Source organism: Phyllobates terribilis, unplaced genomic scaffold, assembly GCF_046119375.1.
Source record: "Phyllobates terribilis strain yellow unplaced genomic scaffold, ASM4611937v1 Scaffold_61__1_contigs__length_8056638, whole genome shotgun sequence".
NCBI classification, from domain to species: domain Eukaryota; kingdom Metazoa; phylum Chordata; class Amphibia; order Anura; family Dendrobatidae; genus Phyllobates; species Phyllobates terribilis.
The window spans coordinates 1,675,697-1,695,480 of NW_027362821.1; the positions used below are offsets into that span (position 1 = coordinate 1,675,697).

The 19,784-nt window shown below is 41.0% G+C and overlaps 2 protein-coding genes across 2 annotated transcripts in view; one reads left to right on the forward strand and one right to left on the reverse strand.

Moving 5' to 3' along the window:
• LOC141192426 (uncharacterized) overlaps window positions 1-10,037 on the forward strand; it is a 208,224-nt gene extending 198,187 nt beyond the window's left edge. The window contains exons 2-3 of the mRNA XM_073661950.1: window positions 4,478-4,568; window positions 7,665-10,037. Of these exons, the coding sequence (XP_073518051.1) occupies window positions 7,751-8,605 (855 nt within the window). The 5' untranslated portion in view covers window positions 4,478-4,568; window positions 7,665-7,750 and the 3' untranslated portion in view covers window positions 8,606-10,037. The remainder of the gene's footprint in view (window positions 1-4,477; window positions 4,569-7,664) is intronic.
• The window catches only part of LOC141192422 (uncharacterized), a 169,538-nt gene that overhangs the window by 61,314 nt on the left and 88,440 nt on the right, over window positions 1-19,784 (reverse strand). The window lies entirely within an intron of this gene.

Here is a 19,784-nt window from a genome sequence, read left to right on the forward strand (position 1 = left end):
TATAAATTTATCTTTATTAAGTTTTGAAAAGGAAATACAAATACAAACGCCAGGTACTAGTTGTGCAACAAGTAGTAGGTCAAACATGACCACATAACCATAACAATAACCAGTATTTCCAAAACATTTGAAAACAAAATGAAATAATTAAACACAATACAAAGTAGAGTCGCTGGTAGAACATTGGTTCAATGTGTTTTAGGATATACCAGCATGGTGACTCTGACTTAAACATTAAGTCATTACATATTCATGTGGATTAACAAATAAGGGCTATAAAAGAAAAAAATGAGTAGTTAAAACCAAAAACACAAGTACATACAAAGACAAAGGGAAGTGGGGGAAGGAATGTATGGGTAAGAGGGTTAGGGTAACCTCAGAGAGGCTCCTGAAGTATAGACTTAGCTTTCCCCTATGAGGTCAAGGTAATCAGCGGAAGATTTAAACTCCAGTAGAGCCAGGTTTTATAAAATTTATCATGGCAGTTATTGATCGTTATTGAGCTCCTCCTTTAACACAATCTCATTTGTTTTGGAGAACCATAGTGAGATTGTCGGGATATTGTTACTTTTCCATAGCAAGGGAATACATGCTCTAGCAGACGTGATCAAGAGTCTCAGTATCGAGTTTTTATGTTTTTAAAGGGATGTTGCTGTGATGGAGAAGGACGAAAGCTGGGTCAAGGTCTGAAATAAGATCACTGAATTTTCTAATCACTAGTAGAACTTTTCCCCAGAAAGGAGAAAGGAGTTTACAGGCCCAGAAAATATGTAGTAGGTCACCCTCCTCCTCCCCACATGTCCAACACATGGGACTAGCATCTGGGAATATAGAGTGTAGGCGAGCTAGGACCGTATACAACCGAGAAAGCAGTTTATAGCTGGCCTCCTGAAATCGCGAGCTGATTGATGTGTGTCAAGGTGAAGATTCGCTTCCACTGATCCCTCGTTAAGGTGCAACTCAGATCTCTCTCCCATTGAGATTGGAAGCGTGTTTTAGACTGGTCCAGGGATTCAATCAGTAGGGAATACAAGAGTGACAAAGTGTGTCTTAATGGGCCGGTATTTGGTGACTTGGTTATCCTATAAGGGTTTTTTTTTACATGTGGACATACACCCTGTAAAGCATGCAACTATGTTAATAAAACCGACACATTTGAAGAAAACCTAACGGGACAGCAATTTGCAATACACAATTTCATCAGTTGTAACACTATAGGGGTCATCTATTTAATAGAGTGTATAGAGAGTTAACTGCAATATGTGGGATGGACGTCAGATCCGCTATAAACATGTATTAGAAGACATTTATCTGACGCAATCAATCCCACAGCATTAAACGTGTCTGTGGTTTCAAGACGCTTTTCACAAAAACATACAGGGGATATCAGATCCTTCAGATATTAGGAATAGAAAAGTCTTATAAACCATTAAGAGGTGGAGATATGAAAAGAAAAATCTTAAATAGAAAGTCATATTGGATATTTAAATTACAAACTAGAGCCCCACAGGGAATGAACATCAGACAGGATTAATATTACAGTACAATTAATTGTATTTGTCTGTGATTTCCAGTGATTTTATTGAATGTCTCATGCATGAGTTGTATTTGTGTATTATCTTTTTCTATCATACAATACAGGGTTAAATTGTCTGAGAAGAGCTCAGTAATCAATGGACACCCAGGCGTTCCAAAGGGAAGGATATAAAAGTATCACGGAGACTCACATGTTGTAAATCAGGAATAAGCATTGGTTTGGTATGTGGGCACTTGGTGGTATGCCATCACAACAGTTTTTATGAATTCACAATAAATGTGAGGTTTTAACAATATAGAGAATGCTGGAGAATCCATCTCTCCTCCTTTCTCTACTTGAACCTTGAAATGTCCCTGACCAGGGCGGCTCCATGCGGTGATCTTCAGACCAGATACATTGAACAAACAGTGAGCTGACCTCCCTCTCCATTTTCCCATTATATGATGTTTTCCCTATAGTGACGAATATTTATTTTTGCTAAAACTGTGATATTTTCACTTTAAAACTTTTTTAAACCTTTTTTATAAACTTTTTTAAACAACTCTCATTAGTGCGATCATACAACACAGAAGCCTCTGATTTCTCAGGTGATGCACTGTACTACTGTAGTGCCGTGTATTATCACTGCCTGTGCAATAGTAACGGCCCCATACACATGAGATAAGTGTTGACTGATCGGTCATTTGGCAGACGGCTATCTCCAGACTCCTCCATACACACAAATATTCCAGCTTTCCTGTGGTTTGTATGACTGACTGGTACTGTCGGGAGGCCCCCAAATACATTATATAGTCAACCAAAACCCCCAAAATCAGTGCTTCCATGCAACTTTAGTCTAATGTTTATGGGGCGTTTAAAGGTAACTTATGGAACGCTGCCTCTGGCCCGGCCTAATAGACTTTCGCACATTGCAGGCCCAGACACTATTATTAGGCATTTCAGTATTGTAGGAACTAGTCAGCCCCATACTATTGAGTACTTGGGGAGGAAGGGCATTCAGCCGAACTCTGTCACACCTTCTTAGATGCCATGTTTGCTTTTTGCAGGACAACGCGCACAGCACCAGGAACTAGCGGTGGACACCGCGTTCCTCTAAGCCACTATTTGCAGCACCGCTTTATAACCAGGAACTCTGGGTCACAGGTATGCTACGTCCAGCTCTATTCTGTCTATCTCTGCCTCCACAGTCCCTCTCAGCTGATAACTCTGAGTCTGCCACTCTCTGCTCTTTTCTGCAGACCCAAGCAGCCAGTGTCACCATATCTCCACACTTTTGAATTCCTACCTTTGAATACCATCCAGCAGTCTAGTAGGTGTCACCTCTCTTCAATTTGTATATATACTTGCTCTATACTATGATGTTGTATCTGCATTAATGGGGTTTGACGAAATATTATGCACTGTTTGACAGCATGTTTATTGTTCAGGTTAAACAAGAGATATTATCATGTTATTGCACAATGATCCATTTGTATATGCTTTTTTATTTTATTATTTATTATTATTCTTTTATTTATTGTTTTGTTCTTTGTGCTATTTCCAATAGTTCTTGATTAAGGTCAGATCGACCGAAACGTTTACTTTTGTTTTTGGACTGCATTAAAAAAAAATATTTTCTTTAATAACCATTGAGTGCTGAGGTTATTCTCAATGTCAATTCCAGTGTCAGAAAATTAGGTGAGAATTAGCTTTATGGAAGATGAGTCTATAAGTAACGTGTTCAGCTGCAGACTCCGAGGAAGAAACTGCTTGTTGTCTGTGGCCTAAAATATAAAGGTTTTATTACTAGATGTAAATAAAAAACTAAATACTGTAAAATAATAAATCTCCTCATATGTTTTCCTTATTCTCTCCAGTAATTGTATTATTACACAGGATCTTTATGATGTTACATCGGCTCATCTTCTTCTCATTCAGGTCCATACAATATCGGATCCTCTCCTTGAAGATCTTCTATATAAGAGAGCTTTCCTGATTTATCCATCAAAGATGGATATGGATTGAGACAAGATGACGGAGAGGATATTACACCTCACCCTAGAGATCCTCTTCCGTCTTACTGGAGAGGTGAGAGATTCTGATGACGTCACATTACATCATTCTTATCTATGGGAATAACAGATGGACAGAACTGGAGAGGTGAGGACTCTGGAAATGTCTGGAGGGAGACTTATTAATGTGTCTCTCCATAACCAGAATTACACAGTAGTGAAGAAGACCTCTAGTGAGCGCTGTCAGGACCCTGTGTCTGAGAGATGGGGAAGACCCCTGAGCCCAATCACAGAGCCTCCACCTCACCCCCTCATACATGAGGACATCAATGACCAGATCCTAGAACTCACCTACAAGATGATTGAGCTGCTGACTGGAGACGTGACACTGCTGGGAATGCTGGGACATTATACAGTAATGCTATGAAGTGATTGGGGAGATGACCTTATCATTGTATGTGTCAGGTTCCTATAAGGTGTCAGGATGTCGCTGTCTATTTCTCCATGGCGGATTGGGAGTATTTAGAAGAACACAAAGATCTGTACAAGGACGTCATGATGGACATCACCAGGTAATAGACAGGACTAAATACACACGGCCTATAATTATCTGTATGTAAAGAATGAATTCAGTCCCTGTATGTGTTTCCTCCAGATCTATCCAGTAATAGGACAACACCAGAGAGATGTCCCCGTCCTCTTCTTCCACAGGACTGTAAACAAGAAGACCCCAGTGTTCCTCAGGATCATCAGGTAGATGGAGAGAAGGTGTCATGAGATCTCCCCTATGATGTGTAGACAGCTGTAAAGATTTTGTATTCAGTCTTGTTTTATCCACCATTATTATGTTTTATATTTGTGTAATGAGAATGGTGGAGATGCCAGGATTAGAGCTGACCATAGATGTGACTTCTCCATCTGCCTGTGACTTTTACAATATTTGTTTCAGGGTGAAGATCTGACCCATATTAATACTACAGAGACATATGTGAGGGGTGATGAGCGGTGTAAAGAGGAGATTCCTACATATGACCACCCAGGTGAGTAGTAACCACTAAATACAGAGAAGTCACAGATTCTTCTCAGTCACCGGCTGTGGCTGCTTTATCGGTTGTGTAGTCCGGCCGTATCACAATCGTGTGATCACCATTTTGCCGCTAGACCACAACATTCTCCTCCGTCCGAAAATGTTCAAATTACTTTGGGAAATTATGAAAGCCCTTTTCTATAGAACTTACAACCTGGAGGATCCACCTACCCCCTGGGATTAGGAGACGCTGACCGTTACCTGCCCAGATCTGTAAACTACAAAGCCAAATGGCAGCGTACGTAGAATGTGCTGACAAGTGAGAAAATCACTTGAAGAAAAATACTATGATGGGCCTGTAAGAGAAAGCGGAGGGTAATGATGCTGTTTGCTTCCTAGAACCCTGATATCTTATTGGATGAATCTACCTTCTCTCCTTTCTGTGCTGCTGAATGTGCTCATATGGTCCCTACAAGACCAGGTCCAGTCTTTCTGGCCAAACTTCACTTTTATGATCAACAGCATTAAATGTGCAGTGAGGCCAAGTGTGAATTTCTGTACAATAGCAGCAGAGTTTCCCTTTATCCTGACTTTTCAATTTCTTTTAAAACCAACTAACTTCAAACAGGATTGCAATAAACTATACATAAAAACATTACACCTGTGCCATGATATATCTCTAAGCTGTGCGTGGCTGATGGCTGTAATATACATTTATTCACGCCTGCAGGAGATGTGTTGGCTCCAGCCCTGGTTTCATGGATTCACTCCACGTCATAAATTCCATTATGTTTTCAATCCTAAGGAATTCAGATTACTGCACAATCTCTCCTGAAATGGGGGCGCTAATACTTTCTCTACTCTTCTGGTCAGGACTCATAGTATCTCCAATGGTCCACCATAAATGAGTGTGACTCCGGTTTAGTGTTGGATTTCTCCCTTCATACATACGTTGTTGTTGGGGATGTTACATGTTTATATATTCTTTCTTTTTTTAACAAATTCCCTCTCTATGACAGTTTGATTGTGGTGGGATCGGCCTTCCTCACTTATGTGAGTCTGCAACTCCCTGGTAGTCTTTCAAAAAGATCTCCATTATCTCTTCCAAATGCCCGAAATCTAAATTTAAGACACCTCAGCTCTGCAGTATTGTAAAAAGGTTCACTTTAAATGTCTAATATTTCTTCTTGACACTCATCTGATAGAAAATATTGGTTCTTATCATAGTTTAGATTCCCAAGAGCCACCGAGCCCCATACTCTAATTACCCCAGAGAGGTTTCACCAGTAGTTACTCACTACTTACTGATGGAGACTGTTGAGTTTGATCGTTTCAGTAGATGTGTTATTGTCTGTACTCACAGTTTTGACTACAGTAGTTAGTGCCCAAAATACTCTGATTTAACCCCTTCCTGCTGCCAGTTTTGTGTTCCTAATCAGGGCCCATTTTTCTAATCTGACGTGTGTCACTTTATGTGGTGATAACTTTGGAATTCTTCACAAAGGATAATAAGAAACAAATGGACCTTACAAATTATTTTCCAACTTCTCTTGAATCTGACAATCCCCTGTATACGGTTGTACACTGCTGTCTGGGCACATCGTAGGTTAAGAAGGATGGAGCGCCATTTAGCTATTAGGAATGCAGATTTTTCTGGAATAGTTCGCAGACACAATGTGTTGGGGGAGCTGGTCTTGGTCACCTGGAAGCTTAAAAGATGGCTACTACGAACAGGCTTGTCTTATCTACCCCGTTTACAGATTTCACAAATTACTTTGCTCATCACCCTTTAACCCCTCTACATGGATCTGGAGTTACACAGGGACCCCTAGGCTTGGGCCACAGTGTTACCTGCTGTTCTGTTGAGTGAGATGGGGAGAAGAATAGTCAGGTAGCCGGGTCAGAACCAGGAGGGCAGAGAAAATACAAAATCACACAAAAGTAGTCAGTAAACGGGCCGAGGTCACAACAGAAACAAATCCACAAGCCGGGAGCTGAGCACAGAGGACTGAACCAGAGGAGAACAAGGCTGTATCTGGCAGCTGCCGGCAATATGCTTCCAGCTTTAGTAGGGTGCGGTGCTTTCCAAATGGCTGAAGCAGGGAGCAGATTACTCCAGCTGGACAGCACACACACCCATACTGCCAGACTGGATGGTACTACTGGTCCCAGCAACCCTAATCTTAGTGGCTGCGCAGAGCCTGTGTCTCGCAGAGCTTCTGACGTCTCCTCCATCACCAGCGCCGCCTGCAGAATGAATAAGGCGGCGCCTGGTGACGGAAGCAGACGTCACACAAGTCGAAGCAGGAGGAGAAGTAGATGTCCCAGAGGAGATGGGACACATCATTTGCAGAAGCCCTAATATGACAAAATGTCAGAAAACCAGAGCAGTAGAAATCCTCATAAAGTGACTATATTTTGGAAATTATAACCCTCAGTGAATTACTCTATAGGAGTAGTGACTATTTTGACTCCACAGTCACTTTCCAGAAATTACCACGCAATGGACGTTGGAGAGTGAAAATTGCAAATGGGCTAGTTTATTACCCAACACATAGTGCCCAGATTGTGCTCCAGGAGACACACAGCATAAATTAAGTGGGTTCTTCTCACTATAGTAATGTCAAATACATGGATGCTAAATGTGATTTAGGCACACTGCAAGGCTCAGAAGTGAGGGGGAGATCTGACTTTGGGAGAGCGGATATTGCTGAATTGGTTTATGGAAGCCATGTTGCTTTTCAAGAGCCTTTGAGCCACTAATAATGTGGAAACCTCTGTTTTTCCATTGACAGATGAGGGATCTGTGTGGGGATTTGTTTTTTGTGGGATGAGTAGAAGTTTTTATTGGTATTATTTTCGCCTGCATAACATCATTTGGTGGCTTTTTGTTCCATATTTGGGAGGCAGAATGAAAAAACAGTTGAACACCACGCTCTACTGGTCCATCCTATGAGGTTTTCTATAAGACAGTCATTGTCCTGGTGAATAAGTGAATTTTTTTTTATATAGCTTGCCTTTTTTACGGACCGTTTAAGTAGAAATGTTCAAAAATATAAAATTCAAGGATTTTTTATTAAAAAATAATAATTGGTTTTCTTCTTGGCAGATGACTGTACCAGGAGATCAGAGGGACAGCTGACACCTTCAATTTTCAAATCAGATAATTTTCAGATCCTACAGGATACAATTGAAATGAATGTCATTACTCCAGATATACCATCATCCCTTCACAGCAAAGATCTGTCATCTGATCCTATGAAACAGGTCCTGTCTTCTGATTCATTACTGACTACTAAGGAAAATCAAAGTCACAAAATAAGCATTAAAAAACAAACTGCTTCTAATGCAAAGAAGCAATTTTCACGTTCAGAATATGGAAATAGTTTTCCTCTCAAAAAGTCTTTTCTTAAACATCAAAAAATTCACACAGCAAAGAATAGATTTTCATGTTCCAAGTGTGGGAAATGTTTTAATCAGAAATCAGATCTTGTTAGGCACCAGAGAACTCACACAGGGGAGAAGCCTTTTCCATGTTCAGAATGTGGGAAATCTTTTACAAAGAAATCAACTCTTATCAACCATCAGAGAACTCACACAGGAGAAAAGCCATTTTCCTGTTCAGAATGTGAGAAATGTTTTACAGAGAAATCATCTCTTATCAAACATCACAAAACTCACACAGGGGAGAAGCATTTTTCATGTTCAGAATGTGGGAAATATTTTGCACAGAAATCAACTCTTATCAGACATCAGAGAACTCACACAGGGGAGAAGCTTTTTTCATGTTCAGAATGTGGGAAATATTTTACAGAGAAATCAACTCTTATCAGACATCAGAGAACTCACACAGGGGAGAAGCCTACTTCATGTTCAGAATGTGGGAAATGTTTTAACCAGAAATCGGATCTTGATAAGCACCAGAGAACTCACAAAGGGGAGAAGCCTTTTTCATGTTCAAAATGTGGGAAATGTTATAACCAGAAAGTGCATCTTGATAACCACCGCAGAATCCACACAGGGGAGAATGTGGCAACTACACCCAACTAGTCTCTGTACAGACTAGAACGGCCCTAGCTGCACAACTAAAAATGCCACCACGCACCTAACTAACTAATAAGCCGTTGAGGAGTTTCTCATACCTCCTGAGGAACCAGAGGGGAGGCGGCAACACACTGTCAACAAGGGGAAAGGAAAGTATGAAGTAAAATATGAAAACCCTGAATGAGAAAAAAAAACACATATAGGGCAAAGAAGGCAAGCTAAGGAGAACCAAAAATAAAAAGAACAAGTATAATCTCCTAGAAACCTAACATTGTTAGAATGAAAAGGTACTGGGAGGGAAAGCAAACTGACCGGGAGGATAGTTTCACCTTTGTGGTGAAACGTATAAAATTCATCCTCACCAACTGTATATGTAAAACCTGTCCATTTATAATGACCACGGACAAGATAAAGATTCCCAACTCACATCAGGACCACAAGATCCCAGGTACTTTCAGCTGCATCACAATGAACTTATTTATATGTACCAAATGTCCAACTGGGGGTCTGTATGTAGGGGAGACAAGGCAAAAACTTAAAACAAGGATGAATTCTCATCGCCACACAATAAAAGAATAGATCTACTTGTGTCCACACATATTTACGGCCACAACTGCTTCTCCCTCTCCCATACTGATAGTTCTGCTTCACGTCACTTGTCTTATCTATTGCATTATTCCTGTGCCCTGTTGTGTATAAATATGTGACTCTTCAGATTTTGTGTTATACTATGTCTGATGAAGAGACCTGAGTAGTCTCGAAAGCTTACTGACTAATGGCTAACTGAAAACATGGTATCAACCACTAAGGACTCTCAAATTTTAATATTTTTCTCCAAACAGCAATTTTAAGATTTCTCCACAGGTGTTCAATGGGATTTAGATCCGGATTCATTGCTGGTCAGAACTCTCCAGCACTTTGTTTCCATCTATTTTCTGGGTCATTGTCATGCTGGAAGCCCCCCAGCTTTCTGACACTAGGCACAACATTATGCCCCAAAATCCTTTGCTAATCTTCAGATTTCATGATTCCTTGCACACAAAGTACCTGAACAGAGGCAGCAAAACAACCCCATAACATCTTTGAAGCTCCACCATATTTGACTTGATATGTTATAAATTTATTGATTATGCTGCGCACCTTGGACAGAGGAACATCCGGATCTCTAAAGATGGACTTATAATCTTGAAATTATTGATATTCTTCAACAATTTTGGTTCTCAAGTCCTCAGACAGTTCTCTTCTCCTTTTTCTGTTTTCTCCATGCTTAGTGTGCCACACATATGCACACAATGCAAAGATTGAATCCATTTCTCCCATTTTTATCTGGTTTTAGTTGTGATTTTCATATTGCCCACACTTGTTACTTGCCACAATTGCGTTTGAACAAGCTTCACATGCTTGAAACAAAGTTGTTTACCCACAATTTTGGCAAGGTGTCAACAATTTTGTCCAAAATTATGTTCAATTTGCCTTTTTTTTCTCTGTTTTCTTGTGTTGTTCCAATACATGCCAAGGAAATAAACATGTATAACAAAACATGTAATTGCAATAATTTTCTGGGAGCATTACTTCATTTTCTGGAACAATTCCAACAGTTTTGACCATGACTTGTTTTTGTTGCCTTTTTAATTTGTTGCAGCATATTATCCTCTTCATGTTCAGCTATATTAGGAGGCTTGTAGCAAAGTCCAATTAGCAGCTTTCCATTATTGCCATTTCCATGTACATTACCCAAACTGATTTTACATCAGGGATGTAAAGCTCAAAACATGCAGAGGGCCAAAATGAAAAATTGTCGTGTACCAACCAGTATACAGTATAATGAGCCCAACATAGTCCTCCATACAGAATAATGGGCCCCACATAGTCCTCCATACAGTATGATTAGCCCCACATAACTTTCCATACAGTACAATGAGCCCCACATAGCTTTCCATACCATATAATGGGCCCCACAAAATCCTTCATGCAGAATAATGGCCCCACATAGGTGTAGTGGTTCTGGTGTCGTGGGTCAAATATAATCACCAAAAGTTGGACATGTGTGCTGTACATTGTTGAAGCTGCCCCCCATGTCGTCATTGAGCTTGAGGTCTTAAATTGGTTTTAATGAAAATACCCACCCCTCTACCTATTTTTCTTTCCTATCCGTTTGAATGCAGTGTAACCCTCTATGTTTGTCACCCAGTCATGGCTTTCATCCAGCCAGGTTTCTGTAATGCCCACCACATCGTAATCTGTGGCTGACCTAAGAGTCTGATTCATTCATTTTGTTTTCAAGATTTCTTGCATTTGCCTGCAGACATTTAATACTATTAGCACATTTATTACTGCTACTCGCCTTCTTACTTTCCTTGAATGTCTCACTCTCTCTGTCTACTCTACCCCCTTATTTGCATAGCTACCCTCCCTTCCCCCAAATACTAATTTGAAAGCTCCTCCATTCATCTGACCATTTTTTCCCCCAGCACATCTGCATGCACCCCATTGAGGTGCAGCCTGTCCCTATCGTAGAGCCTGTAGCCGACAGAGAAGTCAGCCCAGTTCTCCATGAACCCAAACCCTTTCTTCCTGAGAATTATCTTCTTAAGTTCCCGCTGACTTTCTAGTGACGTAGTGGAATCAGCAGTATTTCTGAAAACACCTGTACTTCAGCTTCTCTCCTAAGTCCCTGTAATAATTTTTAAAGACCTTTCACCTCCCTATAACTTTGTCATTGGTACCAATGTGTACATGACTGCTTTGTTTTCCCCAGCCCCAGCCTATAATCTGTCTATCTGATCGCATGAAGATCCCCCTGTTAGGGGCACACAAAATGTGTGTGTTCTCATCTTAGTTGTCTGATTGATGGGCTGTGGTCGGGGTTTCACCGCACATCACAGCCCAGCATCAACCGCGCACTTTCCCTCTCTGCTTTAGTTGGGAAAGAGCAATAAAAAATGAATGAGTGACATCTCATTTGTTCTCAGCTGAAATCGGGCTGAGAACAAATTCGCAGCATTCTGCGATTTGCCATGTATCTCGGACGAGACTCGCCAATGCAAGTCAATCAAGTCAATGAGTGTGTGAAAAAAATCGCACAGCACTCGGACCATGCGAGTGCCCTCCGATTTTCACGCACCAGTCTCTTTAAAAGCCGGCAATTCATCAGCCGCATACAGTTACACTACATCGGTACCCGACAATTTAGAATAGAAATAATAGCTATACACATAGAATAGATAGATAGAAAGGTGTCAGTCATGTATATAATTAGTACAGTGACAGTGTTGGTTACTGTACTTGTCATTTATTGTTAAATTAAAGTATTTATTTAAAAAAATTGGTGTGGGGTCCCCCGTAATTTTATAGTCTAGCAGAGGTTAAGCAGACGGCTGGGGCAGATTTTTGAAGCTCGGGAAGGGGGTAATACCCACGGAGCTTCCCAGGCTACTAATATCAGCCCTCCAGCTGAATACTTAGCCTTTACAGGCTATTAAAATGGGGGACCCGCAAAAAAATTACTTGGGGTCCCCCTATTTTAACAGCTAGCAAAGGCTATGCAGACAGTTGGGGACTAATATTAATAGCCTAGGAAGGGGCCATGAATATTGGCCCCCTCCGAGGCTAGAAACAGCAGCCCTCAGCCACCCCAGAAGTGGCGCATCCATAGGATGCACCAATTCTGGCACTTAGCCTCCGCTCTGCCCACTACCCTGTAGCGGTGGCAGTGGGGTAATAGGGTTGGGGTTGATGTCAGCTTATAAGGCCAGCTGACATGAAGCCCAGTGTTAGTAATGGGGGCGTATATAAGACGCCCCCATTACTAACACCATAGTGAAAGTGATATGTGAAATAACTACAAGAGTACCATGAATAAAATATTTTATTTGAAATAAACACAGAGACCTTTTATTGTTCTAAATTAAACCCTACTTACCATAACGCCCATTCCAGATGAAGCCAATGTCCTCTGCAATGAAAGTTAACTAATAAAGCAACCTCATCCTTACCTAACTAGAAACACTAGCGATTTTAGGCCACGGCCCCACTATCAGTATTTGGTCAGTATTCGGTCAGTATTTTTTTCTCAGGAGTGGGAGCCAAAACCAGGTGAGGAACAATCAGAGAAAAGGTATAATAGAAACAAGTCACCAATTCTGCATTTATCCCCCATTCCTGAGAAAAAATACTGACCGAATACCGATAGTGGGATCAGGGCCTTAGAATAAAAAACTGCATTGTATTGACATCAGGGGTATAGATTTGAGTAACTAACTCAAAACCAACAAGGAATAAAGTGCAGATTTTTGGGGGCACATGATACAATATATACAGTTGAAATCAGAAGTTTACATACACTATATAAAAAGACACATTTGCAGGTTTTTCTTTATATCTGACATGAAATCAAAATAAACCTTTCCCGTTTTAGGTCAATTAGGATTACCATCATTTTTTTTATTTGCCAAATGCCAGAATAATGAGAGAGAATGTTTTTAAGGCATTTTTATTACTTACTGCAAAGTCAAAAGTTTACATACATTTCATTAGTATTTGGTACCATTGCTCTTAAACTGAATGACTTGGGTGAAACGTTTGGGATATCCTTCCACAAGCTTCTCACAATAGTTGGTCGGAATTTGGGCCCATTCCTCCCGACAAAACTGGTGTAACTGATCCCGGTTTGTAGGTCGCCTTGCTCGCACCTGCCTTTTCAGCTTTGCCCATACATTTTCAATAGGATTGAGATCAGGGCTTTGTGATGACCGCTCCAAAACATTGACTTTGTTATCCTTAAGCCACTTTGTTACCATTTTGGCAGTATGCTTCGGGTCATTGTCTATTTGGAAGACCCATTTCCACCCAAGCTTTAACTTCTTGGCTGATGTCTTGAGATGTTGCTTCAGTATTGCCACATAATCTTCTTTGCTAATGAAGCCATCTATTTTGTGAAGTGCACCAGTCCCTCCTGCAGCAAAACAACCCCACAACATGATGCTGCCCCACATATGTTTCACAGTTGGGATGGTGTTCTTAGGCTTCCAAGCTTCTCCCTTTTTCCTCCCAACGTAACAATAGTTATTATGCCCAAAAAGTTGAATTTTAGTTTCATCAGACCACAGGATGTCTCCAAAAATTAAGGTCTTTGTTCCTGTGTGCATTTGCAAACAGTAAACTGGCTTTTTTATGTTTCTTTTGGAGTAATGGCTTCTTCCTGGCAGAGTGGCCTTTCAGCTCATGTTGATATAGTACTCGTTTCACTGTGGATATTGACACAGTCTTACCAGCTTCCGCCATCATCTTCACAAGGTCTTTTGCTTTTGTCCTTGGGTTGATATGCACATGTCGGACCAAAGCACATTCATCTCTGGGACACAGAACCCGTCTCCTTTCTGAGCGGTATGATGGCTGGACATTCCCATTTTGTTTTTACTTGCGTATAATTGTTTGTACAGATGAACGAGGCACCTTCAGGCATCTTGAAATTGTACCCAAGGATGAGCCAGACAAGTACAAGTCCATAATTCTCTTTCTGATATCTTGGCTGATTTCTTTAGACTTTCCCATGATGCTGCACAAAGAAGCAGTGTGTTTCAGGTGTGCATTAAAATACATCCACAGGTGTGTCTCAGAAGCTTCCAAACCCATGACATCATCATATAGGCAGTCCAGAATTGTTTAAAGGCATAGTAATCTTAGTGTATGTAAACTTTTGACTTTGCAGTAAGTAATAAAAATGCCTTAAAACATTCTCTCTCCTTATTCCGGCATTTGGCAAATATTAAAAACTATGGTAATTATGGTAATCCTAATTGACCTAAAACGGGAAAGGTTTATTCTGATTTCATGTCAGATATTGAGAAAAATATGATATGTCTTTTTATATAATGTATGTAAACTTCTGGTTTCAACTGTAAATACACCGACTCTGCTAAAGGACAACATGTCCCAGCAGTCCCAAAAAACGTCCACCAATGAGGACACAGCAAACATGGCCAGCAATGTAACTCAAGTACCACAAAGTCACCACAAGTAAGAAATGATTATATCTGCCTAAAAAGCAAACTATACCGGCGGCCTGGATGAACGGACCTGCCGGCACCATACTGGAACTGCTGTGGATCAACTGGTCCCAGGAGTCCTGGCTGAGGAACCATTGCTACCAATGCAGCAGACATGGCAGGTGAGTGGAATGAATGGGAATAATTATAAAACAAAAGCCAACGATCCAATGGACCGGCCGTCTACACTACTGCGATAGACGCAGATGGCAATATATACAATTGCAAAGAACACAGATAGAAATATATAAAGCTTTCATAAAGGAGTTTTATCATCTCTTACTAAACGCATTGCCAGATAATTATTAGGAGAAAAAACAAGTGTGAATGGTGAATCAGATAGTGATTCACAGGAAGCAGATACATTATTTACAAAAGAAAACTGAACGTGTGCACAGGGTGCTACTGGGAGATACATATAGTGAATCACAGCTGATCATTAGACATTATGTAAATTGTATGTCCACATTTCTGAATAAGGAAACACATTGTTTTGATGTAAAATTGAAATTAAATATACATCGCCAAGCCGAAAAACAAGGAAATATTAGTAGATGAAAAACAAATCGTTTTTGAAGTTCAAGCCATGGTGGGACTCGGTGTTTAGAGTCAGGATCCAATAGGCTTCCCTCAGGGCCGGCTGCTTCTGCCAGCTGTCACCACGGGCCAAAAGATCGACCTTTTCGAGTCCGAAAAATAATTAACATGAAGTATCCTGTTTATGTATTATAGTAAAATGTTTGGCCGCACCAGAATACCCGGAGTTGTTGGTGATGTTGATGTGTTCGGCGATCCTCCTCTTCTTCAGTTTACGTGTGGTATAGCCAATATACTGAAGCTGACGGCTACTGCAGAATATACCGTATACCATGTGACTGGACTCACAATTTATGTCCCCTCGCAAGATTTTGACCTTTTTCAAACAATAAGAGATGTAAATCGCTGTATTCGATTATTAACAGTTACAAAACATTTCTTCAATGAGTCCGAAGAGTCTTCCACTCCTAATAACATGATGGCAAAGATTATGGAACATGATGATGCTACACTTACAGTCGTTCAACAGACTGCCTTACTAACTTTGTCTTCGTTACAGGATCCAGATTTTTCTTAGAATAAACTACAAGACCGAGGAATTAACATCATCCCATCTAACCCTGCATACTATCCTCTGCAATCCAGGGTTCCATCTTTAGTTTTATTTCAAACTCTAGTTGAAAACGACCTTAAAAAAATTACACGGTGGTATCTGTAATTTGAAGTATAATAGTAAGTTTGATATGCTCCAGCGGTTAGAGAACTTCAACAAAATGTTAGTATAACCATCCAGCAATCAGACAAAGGTGGATGTGTTGTGGTATTGGACACTGAATTGTATTGTAACATGGGTCTTTCCATCCTCAGCGACACAAACACCTACACCACCTTAAGGTCTGATCCTACTAATGCATTTACATCTGAGTTACCAGAATGTCTGTGTCAAGGATTCCACAGGATCCCGATTACTCATAGAGACCACCCACTGTGATCTCTGGAGTGAACAGTTCTCTGCTGCCCCCTATTGTCTGGACAATTGCACAATTGGCCGACAATCAATATAGGTGGCTGCAGGCTGTTCTCACTATGTAGGTATCAGCAAGCTAGCAGTGAGCGTACGGCGTACACACCACCTTTCAACACATGAAATATATGTATGCACCCTTGTACGATCGCTGTCACTTCACAATAACCCAAGAAAGATTATTCTTTGCCACCACCAATCTGTTTTTCCGGACGATTGGACGCCTTATAGGTAGCGTGTGGCTTCGGAGGAGGAACGAGTACAGAGCAAAAGAAACAGAACTATTAAATTTTATATAAGGAAAAAAGGGAAAATTTCAGCCTACCATGCATATGCCATAAGGGTCCACTGGCCGCATGCTCAAAAGCCGCATCACAGAGCATGTTACTGGAGGACTCCGAATCCTAATGCAGTGAGTCCTCCATGTCAGGGCTCAGCAAACATTTTGCTGATTTTCACTGTGGTGATTTTTCCACACTTAAGGTTATTGGTATAGACAAGGTGCAAAGACAAATAGGTGGAGGAGATAGAGAAAAGCTTCTTCTAGCTAGAGAAGCCTCATGGATTCTTAAACTTAACTCTCACATTCCCAATGGTCTCAATTTTTGCAATGATCTATTGTACATTTTTTGAGACTTTTTTCTAATGGTGTACATAATTTGCCAGCATACCATGCACATAAGTTTAATTTATGCATATTACTGAGCAATTATCCTCAGGAGGATTTTCATTCACTAATGAACTTCCTGTTCTTTGTTGTCTCAACCCTATTTTCTCTTTTGTTTTCAGTCCATATGTATATGTTACTGTAAAAGTCAGAAGCCCGGTAAAACCTAGGATTTACCGGTCAATCTGGACATTTACCGAGGCCGTCGGTAAAAGCTCAAAATGAAAAGTAAAATTGGACTTTTACCTGTGAAGTCTTGGTAAATGTTAACATTTACCGTCGAGCGTGGTAAAAGTCAGAAATATAAGGTGTGAAGATGGAACATCTGACTTTAACCAAGCGCAGTTGGTAAATGTGCACATTTACCACGGCTTCTTGGTAAATGTAGCTGAGAAAGGTGTAAGCGCAGTTGGTAAATGTGCACATTAAAATGTAGCTGAGAAGGGTGTAAGCGCAGTTGGTAAATGTGCACATTTACCACGGCTTCTTGGTAAATGTAGCTGAGAAGGGTGTAATAAAAAGTGTAAGCCACCGCGGGAAAGGTGTCTGATTAGGCAGATACGGCAAGGAAATGGAGGACACAGTGTGAAAAGTGTCTGATTAGGCAGATACGGCGAGGAAATGGAGGACACAGTGTTCAAAGTTTTTATAAATGTAATAAGAGTAAATGGGGAAAATATGGCAATAACAATGAACAAAATCTGCTACCCTGTAAGCTATCTGCTACCCTGTAACGTATGTACGTTCTATATATACAGATGTCAATCCTGACTATCCTTAACGTATGTAATGTTCTATATATACAGATGTCAATCCTGACTATCCTATGATTATTGTTCCGATCATACAAAAAGTGCCCACTTCCCGCTAACATACAACCACTAACCCCACACTAAAATATGCAAAAGAGAACGTCCTATGAATCTTAGGGTATCAGTGTTCCGCAGCACCCTCACACAAAAAGTTACAAGAAGTACACACGCTGCCGGTGTAGTAGTGTATAAATTGTCCTGTACTTAGCTTCCTGTAGAGCGCAGAGTCCAAAGTCTTTCCAAGGGCCCCTTGCAAGGTGGACGCTAACACCGCTCACACGATTTACCGTTGCTGCGCCAATGTGGTAGAACCAGAAGATATGCAGATAAGCTCTGAGCCGGAGCTGCTGGGTGCCATGAACGGTCTGTTCCACCCGAGCACCGTAGTCTCTGATCAGGGGAATCGGAAGACATCGCATTCCGAGAAAAGGCTGGAAGGAAACAGCGCAACAGCCCTGTCTGGGCTCAGTCTAGTCAGCACAGCACCAGTCCTCTCACTCTCCCTAAAATTGCTCCTGCCTCAAGTCCTAGTTTCCTGGGGTTCTCTTCTTAGATTGCTGCCCAATCACTGCCTGGAGAAAATCACTAACTCATCAATGGCAGTGTTAGACCAGTAGATGGTGCTGTTGTACAGTCTTTCACACAATGCTGAGTAACCCTATTACAAAAGAACATGGGATTCTTGCCAAGCAGTGTGGGTAAATGGGCGTACTTCCTGTTTTTGTCCTCATGCTGGACGACTGCCTGAGTGTTTTGCAAGTTGCACATACTGCTCAGAGCTGCATAGCCGACTGCCTGTCAAAGCTGCACAGGCACTAGCTGATTGTCAGATCATGAGTGAGGAAATGAAAGATCGTTTTTCGGAGCTCTTGAATGAAGTGGTGGAGAAAAAGCGAGATAAATAATTTTTATCTCACGGACGATAAATACGAGAATATATTGAAAGAAGTGAAGGAGGCTAAGGTGGCGGTACCTAAACAGAGTACTACCTACAGGCGTTTGAAGAGGTACGACATCATGACCGTCGGAAGTGATGAAAAGTTAATTGCACCAATCTCGTGTGAAAAAGACAACGTGTTGCATTACGTTCGGTGTGCAGAACTCTTTAGTGTCATTCATAATGCGCACATCAGTACCGGCCACAGAGGGCGGACCAGGATCCTAAAGGAGGTGAACCGTAAGTTCAAAAATGTCACAACGGAGTCAATAGTTATTTATCTGTGACTCTGCCAGCCATGCCAGAAAAAAACAGAAGATTACCAAAAAAGGCCTTGTTGTGAAACCCATCCTACACAGTGAAATGAATTCTCGTGCTCAAGTCGATCTCATTGACATGCAATCCAATTGTGATAATGATTTCAAGTTCATATTCGTCTATCAAGACCACGTCACTAAATTTGTTCTTCTACGTGCTTTATGCACTAAAAGAGCAGAAGAGGTTGCGTACCACCTCCTTGACATTTTTTCCACTTTTGGTGCCCCGTGTATTCTGCATTCTGATAATGGGAGGGAATTTCGTAACAAGGTCATAAAGAGTTTGTGCGCGATGTGGCCTGATATGAAAATAGTGCATGGTAAACCAAGACACAGCCAGTCCCAAGGCTCCGTGGAAAGAGCAAATCAAGACATTGAAAACATGTTGTCAAGGTGGATGGAAACAAATATGACACCCAAGTGGTCTGAGGGCCTTCGCTTTGTACAAGCAATGAAAAATAGAGCATACCATGAGGGAATAAAATGCTCGCCCTATGAAGCTATGTTCGGAGTACCAATGCAGATGGGTCTAGCTACCTCCAAAATTCCTAGTGATGGGATCAGAAATCTCTCTTCAGAAGAAGATCTTGAAAAAATGTTTGTTGGTTTGCAAGAGGAACCTAGTGATCCGACATCACCAACAGAAGCCGAAGGGTCAGATGAATCTAACTTTCATCACACGTCAGCACCGACAAGAGCAGACGCTTCGGATGAATCCAACTGTCATCAGCTGTTCACAACGGAAGGAGAAGCTTTGGACTTATCCAACTGTCCGCACACCTTAACAGCATATGAAACTCCACCAATTTTGCCTCCCAAGAATAATGAAGACCTAAAAGAAAAA